General features: G+C 42.3%; 1 protein-coding gene across 3 annotated transcripts in view; it reads right to left on the minus strand.

Annotated features, from left to right (window-relative positions):
- Positions 1-4,832: 4,832 nt before the first annotated feature.
- LOC110525455 (CD82 antigen) overlaps positions 4,833-18,899 on the minus strand; it is a 43,158-nt gene continuing 29,091 nt past the window's right edge. For all 3 annotated transcript variants that reach the window (XM_090234954.1, XM_090234964.1, XM_090234973.1), the window contains 4 exons: positions 17,604-17,702; positions 11,913-12,086; positions 8,054-8,137; positions 4,833-7,710 (listed from right to left, as the gene is read on the minus strand). In XM_090234954.1, the coding sequence (XP_090091080.1) occupies positions 7,633-7,710; positions 8,054-8,137; positions 11,913-12,086; positions 17,604-17,702 (435 nt within the window). In that variant the 3' untranslated portion in view covers positions 4,833-7,632. The remainder of the gene's footprint in view (positions 7,711-8,053; positions 8,138-11,912; positions 12,087-17,603; positions 17,703-18,899) is intronic.

Here is an 18,899-nt window from a genome sequence, read left to right on the forward strand (position 1 = left end):
ATAGACTGCCCACCCCAACTCACGCCCTGACCATACTAAATAAAGACAAAACAAAGGAATAAAGGTCAGAACGTGACACTGTGCTCTATTAGATAGATTTCTGTGCCATATCATGGATTCTGAGCTGCAGTAAAAGTACATCTCCCACAATCTTATTATTATTATCAATTTCTTTCAACCAATCATCAGTCATTTGTGACTCGTTTCAGAAAACTAGGTGTATGTCACACATCATTACTTCACAGGAGAAGGATTTGAACGTAAACATTTTTTTTATATCAAAATGCATTTTTTTTAGCAAATGCCTTCTGAAATGTCTTCATGTGCCTTAATAACAAACCTGTATTCCATCCTTAAATACAAATACAATTGTTAAATTACAAGCCTAGTTGGTGTAGCCACGGAAAAAAGTAGGAACCTTCCCACTAGCCATGATTGGCTGAGATAATGGATGGGCTGGACATGCCGGGAGATGAGATTGGATTGGTCTGTAGCATGTAGTCTGTAATGTGAGCTGTTCAGACTCCTGGTGATGACCGGTTGTGACACAGCCCCGGATCAAACCCAGGTCTGTAGTGACGCTTCTGTCATAGTGCCTTCGACTGCTGCACCACTCGAGAGGCCTTGATAGTCCTTTCTACCGCACTGTTTTTGAAAGATATAACGTTAGTCGAGAACTACAAAAGTTTTGCGACTTTTCTCAACAACATTGATGCCCTGAATTTAGCAGGTGCTATCAACAGTTAACTGGAAAAAGTTGGAAAAAGTGATGGGCTACTTTCTGCACACGCCACAGTAAGTGTGAACCAGAGTGACTTAACACACTGCTGGCCAAACAAAACAGAGTTAAACACACTGTAGCTACAAACGAAAGAGTTATTAAGTGGTTCCAGTCTGCCTTGAAGCGTTCATCCAGGTATGCGGATAAGAGTCTTGCTACAATTTCAGTTATACTTTAAAATTTTGTCAGAAAATAATTTTTATTGCAAGTTAAAGTGTACTGTTAGTTAGCTAGAGAATGTTAGCTTGCTGGCTCGCTTGTGGTAATATTACTACAAACTTGTAGTAATATTACTTGAATCAGAAATGTATTTGCATTGCTAGTTATAGCCTAATGTTAGCTAGCTAACATTGAACCTAGTTTGTTAGCTTTAGTTACCTGCAGATTCATACTACAGCTATGACAATTTTTGTATTGGTAGCAGTATGAGTTGGGATTATGCTAGCTACTTGTCTAAACAAAAGACTCCACTTTGGCCGGATTATTACATGACCTATAAAATTAGCCAGGTGTGTCTGGGGGTGATTAAGGCCCTCTATTGTATTTCATGAACATGTGTACATGTCTAGACAATAGCGACCCATCCACTTAGCTAGATGTGGGTGAGGGGTGGTTATAGCATTTCCTTCACGACTCATCAATTTAGACAAGTATGTCGGGTAAGAGTCTATAATCTTTAATTATAAAATATTTTGATCTGGATACTTTCTGTTTTTGGTATTGCTACTATGCATGATTACAATGTGTCACTGTTCATGTTGGCATTTCCTGCCTAGGTTTACCCACTTTTCCAAAAATAGTTGTCAACATCAAATGTTTTTGTGATGATTAAGCCATCTGATTCAATGAAAGACGGAGTTGAATTTGTCTTTCTGCCCATAATTTCATTTAAAGTACTCAAAGTTTTTTTCACTCCCATCATTCTTATATCATTGATCTTGTTTTCAATATACTCAGGCCACCAGGTGGAGGTGGTGGGGTACCACTGGTGACCACTGTGGCATGAGGGGAGTCCAGCCTGAGGATGCCCACTATAGTAAGGGACCCTGCTGTGGGAGTGGAAGTGTGTGTGTGTGTGTGTGAGAGGAAGAGGGGTAGTAGGCAGCAGCACTAACCCTATACCTACATCCGGGTTGGATTATCACCCACAGCTATGGGACCGGCGGCCAGAAGTGAGTGAATGTTAGACATGTTCAATCAACCAGTCAGTTGTGACAGTGGTATGGTAGTCCTGGGGTACAGGCTTGGTGGGTCCATAATTTGCATTCCCAGCACTGCACCCAGACCTCCTTAGGCTTGTTACAACTAACCCTGACCCTTGCAGCCATTGGCTAGATTCAATTTTAGCTACATGTTAAAACTTTAGCATTGCTAACATTGCTTACATCAAATATATCTACCCGCTGGTTATAAACCTGATATAACCTGCTACATTCACACCTCTACCATAGCACTGTTCCTACATGCTCAAAAGAGTAGATTATACACTATTCATAGGCTTCTAGCCTTCACCACTCTATAACCTTCCCATTATCTCATGCTCTGTCTGAAGGATCGTTTAGAGCCAATACCTGTGTCCCACTTCCTGGCCCTAGTGATAGAAACAGAGAGGAGACCTTCCTTCTTCTTATGAGTGTATGTGTGTGTGGTGCGTGTCAGTGTTGTGCTGAGAGTGGGCTCGTGGCCATGGCCGAGTGCTGCTGTATCCATCCAGAACCCCTCAGACACACACATACACACAAACCAGACAGGAGACTAACCAGAGTTCCATCAAAAAGACAAATGAAAGAGTAACACAAAACAGAGATGGACTCAAAATAAAAACAGTCAGCATTTCTCATTCTGTTTTCTCCCTCAAGGCTCTTGCTTTAAAAGGGAGCAGGGTCTTTGTCATTGACACAGATTACATCAGTAAGAATTCCTTTGAAACATTGTTGAGTGATGAATGAGATCCTAATAGCCTACTTCAGTCAGTTCCATCATGGGTTAACACCTACCATATGCAGGTTATCATAGTGAACAGGGTGGGCACAGGTTGAAGATGAGGGCACCTGCATATGTTCCAACAAAGAGAACTGTATATCTGCACACCTTACAAATAGGCTACAGGCATACCCTCTGTTAGGTTTGAAATTAATGCAAGTTATGATCTATGGTCTATTCTGATACTGTACATGGGCAACAATTAAACAAAGCAAACCAGGATCCTCCCTCTGACTTTTTCCTGTACTCCACCAGGGCCAGTATCCACAAAGCGTTTCAGAGTAGCAGTGCTGATCTAGGATCAGACTACTCCGTCCATGTAATCTTAATCCATTATTATCTAATAGACAAAACTGAAATAGACAAAGCATTTATACTCTCAGACGCTTTATGAATATAGGCCCAGGCTTTCAACATTACTCTCTGCTCAGCTGTGGCAGACAGACACTAACTGTGTGCATATGCTGCTATCTTCTGGCTGTGTTCAGTATTGCAGCTGTCTGATCCTGCCTTGGCCACATTTCAGACCCCTTGACTTTTTCCACATTTTGTTATGTTGTAGCCTTATTCTAAAATGGATTAAATAAATACAATTCCTCAGCAATCTACACACAATACCCCACACTGACAAAGCAAATAAGGTTGAGAAATATTTGCTAATATATAACAAATAGAAAATCAGACCCTTTGCTATGAGATTCAAAATTGAGCTCAGGTGCATCCTGTTTCCATTGATCAGAGCAAAAACAAAGCCATGGGGTCGAAGGTATTGTCCTCATAGCTCCGAGACAGGATTGTGTCGAAGGCACAGATCTGGGGAAGGGTAGCAAAATATTTCCGCAGAATTGAAGGTCACCAAGAAGACAGTGGCATCAATCATTCTTAGATGGAAGTTTGGAACCACCAAGACTCTTCCTAGAGCTGGCCGCCCGGCCAAACTGAGCAATTGGGGAGAAGGGCCTTGGTCAGGGAGGTGACCAAGAGCTTTAGAGTTATTCTGTGGAGATGGGAGAACCTTCCAGGACAACCATCTCTGCAGCACTCCACCAATCAGGCCTTTATGGTAGAGTGGCCAGACGGAAGCCACTCCTCAGTAAAAAGCAGCCCGCTTGGAGTTTGCCAAAAGGCACCTAAAGACTCTCAGACCAATGGAAACAAGATTATCTGGTCTGATGAAACCAAGATGGAACTCTTTGGCCTGTATGCCAAGCGTCATGTCTGGAGGAAACCTGGCACCATCCCTACAGTGAAGCATGATGGTGGCAGCATCATGCTGTGGGGATGTTTTCAAAGACAGGGACTGGGAGACTAGTCAGGATCGAGGCAAAGATGAACGGAGCAAAGTACAGTGATCCTTGATGAAAACCTTCTCCAGAGCGCTCAAACCCTCAAAGTGGGGCAAAGTTTCACCTTCCAACAGGAAAACGACACTAAGCACAAAGCATAGACAACGCAGGTGTGGCTTCGGGACAAGTCTCTGAATGTCCTTGAGTGGCCCAGCCAGAGCCCGGACTTGAACCCAACCGAACATCAATGGAGAGACCTGAAAATAGATGTGCAGCGACGCTCCCCATTCAACCTGACATAGCTTGAGGGGTTCTGCATAGAATAATGGGAGAAACTTCCCATAAACAGATGTGCCAAGCTTGAAGCATCATACCCAAGAAGACTCAAGGCTGTAATCGCTGCCAAAGATGCTTCAACAAAAGATGCTTCAACAAAGTGCTGAGTAAAGGATCTGAATACTTATGTCGATGTGATATTTCCTTTTTTATTTTGAAAGAATTAGCAAAAATTTCTAAACACCTGTTTTTGCTTTGTCATTATAGGGCATTGTGTGTAGATTGATGATAATTATTTTACATTTTTAAATACATTTTAGAATAAGGCTGTAACATAACAACATGTGGTAAATGTCAAGGGGTCTGAATACTTTACGAAGGCACTGTAAATCTGCAGATTGTAAGTCTTCCTCCTCTATCAAAATAAAATAAAATAATACAACTTAAAAATACAGTATAAATCCTTTCTTTTATAGTTTCTTAAAAAAATATAATACTGCTAATGGTTTGTGATGGATTCAGTTTATTGACAATCCTTGATACTGAATAAAAATTCCCAAATAGTTTTCCTTTTCAACATGGCTTCTAACTCCAGGAACACCCCTACATGTAACATACAACAAATGCATACATGACTTTAGAATGTTTCTATTGAGTCAAATAGAAACTTTCAAAACATAATATAAGTTAAATTATAAAAGTCTCAATTTGGCAGTACAAAGAGCACTTCACAGGGATTTTATATTTCATACCTCCACTGATTTTCGAATAATGCCTCGGCTTATTATTAAAAACTCTCTTCTTCGTGTCGAAAATGGCCAACTTAATAAAATAATAATACATCTGTTTTTGAATGTGTAGTTATACAAGTAATGCTGAAATGAGAAATGTAGCAACCTCTTAAAGTGATGGCAGTCATGTCCCTAAGGGGACCAACAGGTTCACCAACAGTCTGACTACAATAGCTACATAAAGTCAGGACCCAATTTCTCTATTCCACAGAAAATAGTGCCGATAATAGCAGTGAAGCTACTACATCAGCCAGCCAGACTGTAGTTAATAAGAGACAATGTCTGCATGCCAATTGGTGCCCTTTTTCCTATAAAGTATACCACTTTTGACCAGGGCTCAAAGGGAATACATAGGGGCTTTGGTCAAAAGTAGAGTGCACTATTATAGGGAATAGGTTGCAATTTGAGAGCAGGCGGGCTGAGGCGATCACTTTCTTTCCAATATAAAATACTGACCATGCTCAGTGACTCAAACCATCACTAATTTGTCCCTTAGTAAAGTCATATGTTTTTAAAAATCCCATGAAAAAATGACAAAGATATGACAAACAAAATAATAAAAGAAAGTAAAACACAAGCATAATATATCATACACACATATACACTGAGTGTACAAAACATTAGGAAACCTGCTCTAAATCCACTTGAATCAGTGTAGATGAAGGGGAGGAGGAGACAGGTTAAAGAATAATTTTTTGAGACATGGATTGTGTATGTGTGCTATTCAGAGGGTGAATGGGCAAGACAAAATATTTGCCTTTGAACGGGGTATGGTAGTAGGTGTCAGGGGCACCAATTTAAGTGTGTCAAAAACTGCAACGCTGCTGGGTTTTTCATGCTCAACAGTTTCCTGTGTGTATCCAGAATGGTCCACCACCCAAAGGACATGCAGCCAACTTGACACAACTGTGGAAAGCATTGGAGTCAACATGGGCCTGCATCCTTGTGGAACGCTTTCGACACCTTGTAGAGTCCATTCCCCGATGAATTGAGACTTGTTCTGAGGGCAAAATTAGGAAGGTGTTCCTAAGGTTTTGTACACTCAGTGTATAATATACTTCATGAAATCTATTAATTCATCTTGGTAGCTACTCGTTTTCCGGAAACCAGTCAGACCAGACACACCTGTAAGAAAAAGGGAGGGCAGATGAAGGCAGAAGATACTAAGGCCTCCGTGGAGAGACTCATGAAAGAGTGGAGTAAAAAGTAAAACCCACCCCAGCACCACAAATAGCAGCTGTGGGATACCCCTCCTGCAGTACCCCCTCCACAGTGTTCCATAGTGTTGCATTTCAAGCCCCTCCCCAAAGCCCATCTTCAGAAAGTAGGAGTGCTGATCTACTATCAGTTGCCTTTTAGATAATAATGAATAGACAATAATTGAAAGGGGATACCTGATCATAGATCAGCACAGGTCCAGGTCCTTTCTCTGATCAACAGCTCACAAAAAGTCACTAAAGTGCTCTCACAAACAAAGCTAGCTTACTAACTAATTACGTAACAACCCCGAAAAGCGCTTCAGGAAGAGACAGAAAATAACAGATGAGAACTGAGGAACATCCTGGATTCATATGGGTGTTTGTTCACACTCACTCCATCAGATACGTTATATCCCACTGTTGAATTCATTAATACCTAAAGATGAGTGTCTTCTAAAACCAAGTCATTTGATGAAAGATAAGGCAAAATGTGTGTGTCCAAAAAGATACAGGTCCATATGTTGTGCTTGATTGAGAGTGTGTGTGTCCGGACACTGTGTCTGTGTTTCACTGTCAATGTGTGTCTGCGTGTCTGTGTTTCACTGTCAGAGTGTGTGGCTGCGTGTCTGTGTTTCACTGTCAGAGTGTATGTCTGCATGTCTGTGTTTCACTGTCAGAGTGTGAGTCTGCGTTTCACTGTCAGAGTGTGTGTCTGCATGTCTGTTTTTCACTGTCAGAGTGTGTGTCTGCGTGTCTGTGTTTCACTGTCAGAGTGTGTGTCTGCGTGTCTGTGTTTCACTGTCAGTGTGTGTCTGCATGTCTGTGTTTCACTGTCAGAGTGTGTGTCCGCATTTCACTGTCAAGAGTGTGTGTTTGCGTGTCTGTGTTTCACTGTCAGAGTGTGTGTCTGCGTGTCTGTGTTTCACTGTCAGAGTGTGTGTCTGCGTGTCTGTGTTTCACTGTCAGTGTGTGTCTGCGTGTCTGTGTTTCACTGTCAGAGTGTGTGTCTGCGTTTCACTGTCAGTGTGTGTCTGCGTGTCTGTGTTTCACTGTCAGTGTGTGTGCCTGCGTGTCTGTGTTTCACTGTCAGAGTGTGTGTCTGCATGTCTGTGTTTCACTGTCAGTGTGTGTCTGCGTGTCTGTGTTCCACTGTCAGAGTGTGTGTCTGCGTGTCTGTGTTTCACTGTCAGAGTGTGTGTCTGCATGTATGTGTTTCACCGTCAGAGTGTGATTCTGCATGTCTGTGTTTCACTGTCAGAGTGTGTGTCTGCATGTCTGTGTGGTGTATAGCTTTTCCTGTCTTCAGGTCTTCATAGTCAGTACTTGGGTACTTTGGTGTAGTCCTCCTGGACAACACTCTTACACAGGCACATAGACAGGATCATTCCCAGAAGCTGGAGGACGAAACAACTGGGTTAGTTATGCTAAAAGCACGCACGCACGCACACATGCACGCACAAACACACACACACGTGTGCCCAAAAGCACCAATGCATGCACACACAGATAGACAGACACACGCACGCACACGGCAAGCACACACACAAGCATTAAAACCAAAACTAGCATACACAAAGACAACCACACCAGGCGCAGCAACAGGGTGGGGCACAGTAGACCTCCTATTATTAATCTTGAAGGTGCAGGATGCATACACATTCATACCTCACATGATGAGGGACTGTGTGTGGGCATGTATGTAATGTGTGTGTGAGGGCCTGTGTGTGTGTGCAATACCTCAATGACTGCCACTCCAACACAGATTCCAAGAATAACTCCACAGTTCTCCAGAAGCCAGCCCTCCACACTATGCATGCAGCCCTGTAGAAAGAGGGGGGAGAGCGAGAGAGACAGATTTTAATTTTAGAAAACCTTGAATGGCACAATCCAGGTAATGTACATACCGTACAGAGTGGCGAACCGTCATTCAGGGCAGCTTTGAGCCCCACATTTTTGCCCCCCCCCCCCAAAAAAAATGAAAGGGGTTGCAGTCTGCTGTGAAGCATTCGTCCATGTATACGGGTAAGAGTCTAGCTACAGATTCAGATATTATACATACAGTTGAAGTCGGAAGTTTACATGCATTTAGATTGGAGTCATTAGAACTCGTTTTTCAACCACTCCACAAATTTCTTGCTAACAAACTATAGTTTTGGCAAGTCGGTTAGGACATCTACTTTGTGCATGACAAGCAATTTTTACAACAATTGTTTACAGACAGATTATTTCACATACTGTACTGTATCACAATTCCAGTGGGTCAGAAGATAAAATACACAAAGTTGACTGTGCCTTTAAACAGCTTGGACAATTCCAGAAAATGATATCCTGGCTTTAGAAGCTTCTGAAAGGCTAATTGACATCATTTGAGTCAATTAGAGGTGTACCTGTGGATGTGATTCAAGGCCTACCTTTCAACTCAGTGCCTCTTTTCTTGACATCATGATGAAAATTAAAATGAAATCAGACCTCCACAAGTCTGGTTCATTCTTGGGAGCAATTTCCAAACGCCTGAAGGTACCACGTTCATCTGTACAAAGAATAGTACGCAAGTATAAACACCATGGGACCACGCAGCATCATACTCGGCCTGTCCCCTAGAGATGAACGTACTTTGGTGCGAAAAGTGCAAATCAATCCCAGAACAACAGCAAAGGACCTTGTGAAGATGCTGGAGGAAACAGGTACAAAAGTATCTATATCCACATTAAAACGAGTCCCTATATCGACATAACCTGAAAGGCCGCTCAGCAAGGAAGAAGCCACTGCTCCAAAACCGCCATAAAAAAGCCAGACTAAGGTTTGCATCTGCACATGGGGACAAAGATTGTAATTTTTTGAGAAATGTCCTCTGGTCTGATGAAATTGAAATAGAACTGTTTGGCAAAAATGACCATCGTTATTTTTGGGGAAAAAGGGGGAATCTTGTTAGCCGAAGAACAACATCCCAACCGTAAAGCACGGGGGTGGCAGCATCATGTTGTGGGGTGCTTTGCTGCAGGAGGGACTGGTGGACTTCACAAAATAGATGGCATCATGGGTAGGACAATTATGTGGATATATTGAAGCAACATCAGTCAGGAAGTTAAAGCTTGGTTGCAAATGGATCTTCCAAATGGACAATGACCCCAAGCAGACTTCCAAAGTTGTGGCAAAATGGCTTAAGGACAACAAAGGCAAGGCATTGGAGTGGCCATCACAAAGCCCTGACCTCAATCCTACAGAAAATGTGTGGGCAGAACTGAAAAAAGTGTGTGCGAGCAAGAGGGCCTACAAACCTGATTCATTTACACCAGCTCTGTCAGGAGGAATGGGCCAAAATTCACCCAACTTATTTACCCAAGCTTGTGGAAGGCTACCCAAAATGTTTGACCCAAGTTAAACAATTTAAAGGCAATGCTACCAAATACTAATTGAGTGTATGTACACTTCTGACCCACTGGGAATGTGATGAAAGAAATAAAAGCTGAAATAAATCATTTTCGCTACTATTATTTTGACATTTCACATTCTTAAAATAAAGTGGTGATCCTAACTGACCTAAGACAGGGAATTTTTACTAGGATTAAATGTCAGAAATTGTGAAAAACTGAGTTTAAATGTATTTGGCTAAGGTGTATGTAAACTTCCGACTTCAACTGTACATACTCTACCGTTCAGAAGTTTGGGGTCATTTAGAAATGTCCATGTTTTTTTGTCCATTAAAATAACATCAAATTGATCAGAAATACAGTGTAGACATTGTTAATGTAAATGACTATTGTAGCTGGAAACGGCAGATTTTTTTATGGAATATAAAAAGCGTACAGAGGCCCATTATCAGCAACCATCACTCCTGTGTTCCAATGGCACGTTGTGTTAGCTAATCCAAGCTTATCATTTTAAAAGGCTAATTGATCATTAGAAAACCCTTTTGCAATTATGTTAACACAGCTGAAAACTGTTGTCCTGTTTAAAGAAGCAATAAAACTGGCCTTCTTCAGACTAGTTGAGTATCTGGAGCATTAGCATTTGTGGATTTGTGGGTTTGATTAGAGGCTCGAAGTGGCCAGAAGCAAAGACCTTTCTTCTGAAATTAGTCAGTCTATTCTTGTTATGAGAAATTAAGGCTATTACATGTGAGAAATTGGCAAGACACTGAAGATCTTGTACATCGCTGTGTACTACTCCCTTCACAGAACAACGCAAACTGTCTCTAACTAGAATAGAAAGACGAGTGGGAGGCCCCGGTGCACAACTGAGCAAGAGGACAAGTACATTAGAGTGTCTAGTTTGAGAAACAGACGCCTCACAAGTCCTCAACTGGCAGCTTCATTAAATAGTACCCACAAATCACCAGTCTCAACGTCAACAGTGAAGAGGCGACTCTGGGATGATGGCCTTCTAGGCAGAGTTCCTCTGTCCAGTGTCTGTGTTCTTTTGCCCATCTTAATCTTTTATTTTTATTGGCCAGTCTGAGATATGGCTTTTTCTTTGCAACTCTGCCTGGAAGGCCAGCATCCCGGAGTCTCTTCAGAATTCTCCTGAAGAGAGAAAGAGATTGAGAGAAATAGAGAGGGGGAGAGCAATAGATACAGGGAGAGAGAGGGAGAGAGAGGTGTGCAGAAAGAGGTAAGAATAAAGGGGTGATCCAAACGAGTCAGGACACAGAGCGCTCTCCAAACACCACCGTTGTCTTTGGACGAGGCTCAGTGCAGCATGCATACCGGTGTGTGTGTGTGTTGTCTTTGGCGGGGCCTGTAGTGCGGTAGAATAACAACCAGAGGCTGGCTGGAAAGAGAGAACATAAAAAGGATCCCTCTATAATAACAGTCCAGCAGCCTTACGGGAAAACATAGGAAACATTAATCAGCCCTTTGCTGTGTGTGTGTCTCTGCTGTGTGAATAGAGGCCTTTACTCAACACAAACAACAGGGATTGCTGCTGTCAACAGGGTGAGCAGGGTGATTAAGTACTACTGTAGTCCTGCCGTACTGAATTACCATCTGGGACATGACTAGGTTGCTGTCGGATGGTCAGGTGGAGTCTGATTAGATTCATATAGGAATATAACTTTGTAATGAGATGACACAGACCTTTGCTAAAAATACATTTTCTGTTCAAATTAAATATAAAGAGAGAAGTTTAGCTATGGTTTGCCCTAATGAACAAGAGCCAGGGTGTGGCTCATATACAGGCAGGTCAGCAGACAGGTGTACACAGATCCCAGTCTCCTTGACGTCTGTTCCTCTCCCTCCCTCTATACTACTTCGTATACAGGCAGGTCAGCAGACAGGTGTTCACAGAGCCCAGTCTCCTTGACATCTGTCCCCCTCCCTCCCTCTATACTATTTCATAAACAGGCAGGTCAGCAGACAGGTGTTCACAGAGCCCAGTCTCCCTCCCTCCCTCCATACCGTTTCGTAGACTGGCAGATCGGTAGAGCATGGTTTAATGTCAGTCCCCCCTATCCCATCCTCTCTCTTTAGCTTTCCCTCCCTTCCAACTCTCTCCAACATACCGTTTTTGTAGACAGGCAGGTCAGTAGACAGGTGTTCACACAGCCTACTCCTTGATATCTGTTCCCCCCTCTCTCTATCTCCCCCCTTCAACATACCGTTTCGTAGACCGGGAGGATGTTGGACAAGTGTTCACAGAGCCCTGTCTCCTTGACGTCTGTCCCGGGCAGGGTTTCGTTCCGACAGGAGCAAGGGTACATGGAGACAGAACTGTTCCTGATCCATACATTCTCCGACCAGTTGCCTGGGCCAGTCCAACCACAGCACTTCATCTGGAAGGCGGAGGGGAGGGGGTGGAGGCAGGACAGGGAGGTGGGAAGAGGATGGGGGAGAGAGAGAGGGGGGATTGGCAGAAAGAAAGAACAAAAGAAAGAGAAATAGGGAGAGAAAGCATGATTCATATGTACCAGTTTTTTATTTTTTTATTTTATTTTACCTTTATTTAACCAGGTAGGCAAGTTGAGAACAAGTTCTCATTTACAATTGCGACCTGGCCAAGATAAAGCAAAGCAGTTCGACAGATACAACAACACAGAGTTACACATGGAGTAAAACAAACATACAGTCAATAATAAAGTATAAACAAGTCTATATACAATGTGAGCAAATGAGGTGAGAAGGGAGGTAAAGGCAAAAAAAGGCCTTGGTGGCAAGGTAAATACAATATAGCAAGTAAAACACTGGAATGGTAGTTTTGCATTGGAAGAATGTGCAAAGTAGAAATAAAAATAATGGGGTGCAAAGGAGCAAAATAAATAAATAAATTAAATACAGTTGGGAAAGAGGTAGTTGATAGGGCTAAATTATATGTGGGCTATGTACAGGTGCAGTAATCTGTGAGCTGCTCTGACAGTTGGTGCTTAAAGCTAGTGAGGGAGATAAGTGTTTCCAGTTTCAGAGATTTTTGTAGTTCGTTCCAGTCATTGGCAGCAGAGAACTGGAAAGAGAGGCGGCCAAAGAAAGAATTGGTTTTGGGGGTGACTAGAGAGATATACCTGCTGGAGCGTGTGCTACAGGTGGGAGATGCTATGGTGACCAGCGAGCTGAGATAAGGGGGGACTTTACCTAGCAGGGTCTTGTAGATGACATGGAGCCAGTGGGTTTGGCGACGAGTATGAAGCGAGGGCCAGCCAACGAGAGCGTACAGGTCGCAATGGTGGGTAGTGTATGGGGCTTTGGTGACAAAACGGATTGCACTGTGATAGACTGCATCCAGTTTGTTGAGTAGGGTATTGGAGGCTATTTTGTAAATTACATCGCCAAAGTCGAGGATTGGTAGGATGGTCAGTTTTACAAGGGTATGTTTGGCAGCATGAGTGAAGGATGCTTTGTTGCGAAATAGGAAGCCAATTCTAGATTTAACTTTGGATTGGAGATGTTTGATATGGGTCTGGAAGGAGAGTTTACAGTCTAACCAGACACCTAAGTATTTGTAGTTGTTCACGTATTCTAAGTCAGAGCCGTCCAGAGTAGTGATGTTGGACAGGCGGGTAGGTGCAGGTAGTGATCGGTTGAAGAGCATGCATTTAGTTTTACTTGTATTTAAGAGCAGTTGGAGGCCACGGAAGGAGAGTTGTATGGCATTGAAGCTTGCCTGGAGGGTTGTTAACACAGTGTCCAAAGAAGGGCCGGAAGTATACAGAATGGTGTCAAGTTAAATTCTTTGCTGAAACAGACAGTGTTCAAACAGCAAAAGAAGCCCAACACTCCGTGCCTGATGCTGGCATGAACATTTTGGGGTGATAGGCTTGACAGGACAGTCAGATATGCAAGAATGAACAGGGGAGGGGGATGTTAAATTGGAAACCTTTTGAATAACAAGCACTCTCGCTTGTGCTTTTGAAATCACAGTATCACATTCAGTTGACAACTGAACTATACTGAACAAAAATATAAACGCAAATGAAACAATATCAAAGATGTTGCTGACTTACAGTTCATATAAGGAAATCAGTCAATTTAAATAAATTCATTAGGCACTAATCTATGGATTTCACATGACTGGGCAATTGGTGGGCCTGGGAGACAGGCCCATACAATCATAATGAGTTTTTCATCACAAAAGGGGTGTATTTCAGACAGAAATACTCTTCCGCACACCCTCTGACGATACCGCAGGTGAAGAAGCTGGATGTGGACGTCCTGGGTTGGCGTGGTTACACGTGGTCTGCGATTGTGATGGAAATTCTCTAAAACGACGTTGAATGCAGCTTATGGTAGAGAAATTAACATTCATTTCTCTGGCAAGTGCTCTGGTGGACATTCCTGCAGTCAGCATGCCAAATGCTTGTTCCCTAAAAACTTGAGACATCCGTGGCATTGTGTTGTTTTACAAAACTGCATATGTTTAACCTCACTAGGGTAGGGGGTACTATTTTCACCTGCGGATGAAAAGCGTGCCCAAAGTAAACTGCCTGCTACTCAGGCCCAGAAGCTAGGATATGCATAGAGTAGATTTGGATAGAAAACACTCCAAAGTTTTTAAAACTGTTAAAATAATGTCTGTGCGTATAACAGAAATGAAATAGCAGGCGAAATCCATGAGGAAAATCCATCCAGGAAGTGCCATTATTTTTAAATGGCTGTTTTTCCAATGAAAGCCTATCCACTAGTTGTGAACAGTCTTTAGACATTGTTTCAGGATTTTATTCTGAAAAATGAGGGAGAATGACAACTTTGAGTCAGTGGATAGTGGGATGTCCACAGAGCTGTTTCCTGCGCACGACCTGACAGCACGCCTTTCTTGTTTTTCTTATATATTGACGACGCTATTGTTCGGTTGAAATATTATTGATTATTTAGGCTAAAAACAACCTGAGGATTGATTACAAACATCGTTTGAGATGATTCTACGAACTTTACGGATACTATTTGGAATTTTCGTCTGCCTCTTGTGACAGCATTTGTGCCATTGGATTACTGAACAAAACGCGCCAACAAAATGGAGGTTTTTGGATATAAAGAGGGACTTTATTGAACAAAACAAACATTTATTGTGTAACTGGGAGTCTTGTGAGTGCAACCATACAAAGATCATCAAAGGTAAGTGATTAATTGTATTGCTATTTCTGACATTCATGACTCATCTACTTGGCTGGCAACTGTATGTAATGTTTTGTGTGCTGAGCGCTGTCCTCAGATAATCGCATGGTGTGCTTTCGCTGAAAAGCCTTTTTGAAATCTGACACGGCGCACTGGATTAACAACAAGATAAGCTTTATTTGGATGTATTACACTTGTGATTTCATGAAAGTTAAATATTTATAGTAATTTAATTTGAATTTGGCGCTCTGCAATTTCACTGGATGTTGGCCAGGTGGGACGCTACCGTCCCACACCCCCTAGAGAGGTTAATGATCATGCTGTTTAACCTGTTTGGGCTAGGGGGCAGTATTTTCACTTTTGGATGAAAAGAGTGCCCAGAGTAAACTGCCTCCTACTCAGTCCAGATGCTAATATATGCATATTATTAGTAGTATTGGATAGAAACACTCTGAAGTTTCTAAAACGGTTTGACTGATGTCTGTGAGTATAACAGAACTCATATGGCAGGCAGGCAAAAACCTGAGAAAAAATCCAAACAGGAAGTGGGAAATCTGAGGCTTGTAGTTTTTCAACTCAGCTGTTATTGAAGATACAGTGGGATATTGGTCATCTTGCACTTCCCAAGGCTTCCACTAGATGTCAACAGTCTTTAGAATGTTGTTTGATGCTTCTACTATGAAGGGGGGCTGAATGAGAGGGGAATGAGTCAGAGGTCTGGCAGAGAACCACGGGCTCGTGACGCACGGTCATGAGAAAGTTACCTCTCGTTCCATTGCTTTTCTACAAAAGATGGAATTCTATGGTTGGGACATTATTGAACATTTATGATAAAAACATCCTAAAGATTGATTCTACACATCATTTGATATGTTTCTACGACCAGCAATATAACTTTTTGGACTTTTCGTCCGACATTTCCGCTGGAATTGCCCGCGCCTCGTGAGTGTCGATTTGTTTACTAAACGCGCGAACAAAAGGAGGTGTTTGGACATAAATGATGAACTTTACCGAACAAATCAAACATTTATTGTGGAACTGGGATTCCTTGGAGTGCATTCTGATGAAGATCATCAAAGGTAAGTTAATATTTATAATGCTATTTCTGACTTTTACTGACTCCACAACAGGCGGGTATCTTTTTGGCTTGATTTGTTGTCTGAGCGCCGTACTCAAGATTATGTTTTTTTCGTAAAGTTTTTTTGAAATCTGACACAGCGGTTGCATTAAGGAATTGATGTGGCTCTCTGCAAAATCACCGCATGTTTTGGAACTACTGAACATAACACGCCAATGTAAACTGAGATTTTTGGATATAAATATTCACTTTATCGAACAAAACATACATCCTATGAGTGTCATCTGATGAAGATCATTAACAACGTTTGCCATGTTTCTGTCGATATTGTGGAGCTAATTTGGAATATTTTCCGGCGTTGTCGTGACATGAAGAAACATGAAGAACAAACTATTTTGCCAACAAAAATAATATTTTTGGAAAAAAGGAACATTTGCTATCTAACTGGGAGTCTTGTGAGTGAAAACATCCGAAGCTCATCAAAGATAAACGATTTAATATTACTATTATTTTTTTTTTTTATTGAATTTGACCCCTTTTTCTCCCCAATTTCGTGGTATCCAATTGTTGTAGTAGCTACTATCTTGTCTCATCGCTACAACTCCCGTACGGGCTCGGGAGAGACGAAGGTTGAAAGTAATGCGTCCTCCGATACACAACCCAACCAGCCGCACTGCTTCTTAACACAGCGCGCATCCAACCCGGAAGCCAGCCGCACCAATGTGTCGGAGGAAACACCGTGCACCTGGCAACCTTGGTTAGCGCGCACTGTGCCCGGCCTGCCACAGGAGTCGCTGGTGCGCGATGAGACAAGGACATCCCTACCGACCAAGCCCTCCCTAACCCGGACGACGCTAGGCCAATTGTGCGTCGCCCCACGGACCTCCCGGTCGCGGCCGGTTACGACAGAGCCTGGGCGCGAACCCAGGGACTCTGATGGCACAGCTGGCGCCCTTAACCACTGCGCCACCCTGGAGGCCTTAAACGATTTAATTTGATTGCTTTTCTGATTTTCGTGACCAAGTTACCTGCTGCTAGCTGGACATAATTCTATGCTAGGCTATCAATAAACTTACACAAATGCTTGTCTTGCTTTGGCTGTAAAGCATATTTTGAAAATCTGAGATGACAGGGTGATTAACTAAAGGCTAAGCTGTGTTTCAATATATTTCACTTGTGATTTTTTTTTTCTAGTAATATTTATGTCCGTTGCGTTATGCTAATTAGTGTCAGATGGGAGTTACAACAAGTTAAAGGTTAGTGATTCATTTTACCTATATTTTTGCTTTTTGTGACAACTCTCTTTGGCTGGAAAAATGGCTTTGATTTTCTGTGACTTGGTGATGACCTAACATAATCGTTTGTGGAGCTTTCTCTGTGAAGCCTTTTTGAAATCAGAGACTGTGGCTGGATTAACGAGAATTGTATCTTCAAAATGGTGCCTAATACTTGTATGTTTTAGAAATTTGATTTATGAGATTTCTGTTGACTGAATTTGGCGCCCTACAATTTCATTGGCTGCTGGCGAGCGGTTCCGCTAGCGGATGGAACATTTCTGGGATCTTTTATTCAGCTCATGAAACATGGGACCAGCATTTTACATGTTGCGTTTCTATTTTTGTTCAGTGTAAATATCAACGTTGACAAAGTGGAAACTAAGGCTACTCACCGTCCTTTGTACATAGTCCCAGGTGTGTTCTGTGGTCCTGTTCTGACCAGTGTAGTTGACCAACATCCCCTTGATGATGTTGGACATCTCATGCTTCAGCTGCATAGGGAGACAAAGGAAATAATACATGCATGAGCTAATTTAACTTTCAAAGTTAGGACAAGAAAAGGTACTAAAAAAGGTACTAATATTATCTAGGCATGATGCACTAATATTATGAAACCTGAATATAGCACAGAGCATGGGTAATAATGCACACATCAACAGCACAATGGCATGTTTCAATTGCCTTTCTATATACAAACAAGTTATACACTAAGTGTACAAACATTAGGAACGCCTGCTCTTTTCATGGAATAGACTGACCAGGTGAATCCAGGTGAAAGCTATGATCCCTTATTGATGTCACTTGTTTACTCCACTTCAATCAGTGTAGATGACAGGGAAGGGACAGGTTAAATAAGTATTTTTGAGCCTTGAGACATTTTAGACATGGATTGTGTTTGTGTGCCATTTAGAGTGAATTGGCAAGACAAAAGATTGAAGTGCCTTTGAACGAGGAATGGTATTCGGTGCCAGGCTGGGTTTTTCACGCTCAACAGTTTCCCGCGTGTATCCAGAATGGTCCACCATCCAAAGGACATCCAGCTTTCGACACCTTGTAGAGTCCATGCCCCGACTAATTTAGGCTGTTCTGAGGGCAAAAGGGGATGCAACTCAATATTAGGAAGGTGTTCCTAATGTTTTGTACTCTCAGTGTATATTACAGGGCCACATGGTAGGGAGGCAGGGGAGTTGTGCCTAGCCTACATGCCTTAATAGGGGAGGAGTGGTGAGGGAGCCCAACCCTGTTCTGGGAAAGTGTGCCACCCTGCCCTGGCCTGTGGTAAACCCTAAACACAGAGAGCAAGCATTCACACACACATACAGCCATAGCAACCCCCACTTATCGTGAGTCATGAGATTCAAGTGGATCATGGGAACGGCTGAGCTAACAGAACTCAAACCGGTCAGATCGGCTCAAACAAAACACTCCCGTTTGTTCACGCAACACAACACACACACACACACACACACACACACACACACACACACACACATCCAATTTCACCCATTAGCCTACTCTTCTTTCTTCTATAAAACAAGAATCACAGGTCCAAACAAGTTATGAAATCTTGAATATCATTATTCTACCTCGATTTTGTGTTAAACAATTAAATAAAAGCTTCCTTTTTGAGCTTGAGCAGTTTGACTCTGGTAAAAACTCAAATAGCTGAAACTCAAGTTTGTATATAT

The sequence above is a fragment of the Oncorhynchus mykiss genome, chromosome 1, assembly GCF_057628025.1.
Source record: "Oncorhynchus mykiss isolate SJ-2025 chromosome 1, ASM5762802v1, whole genome shotgun sequence".
Taxonomy (NCBI): Eukaryota; Metazoa; Chordata; class Actinopteri; order Salmoniformes; family Salmonidae; genus Oncorhynchus; species Oncorhynchus mykiss.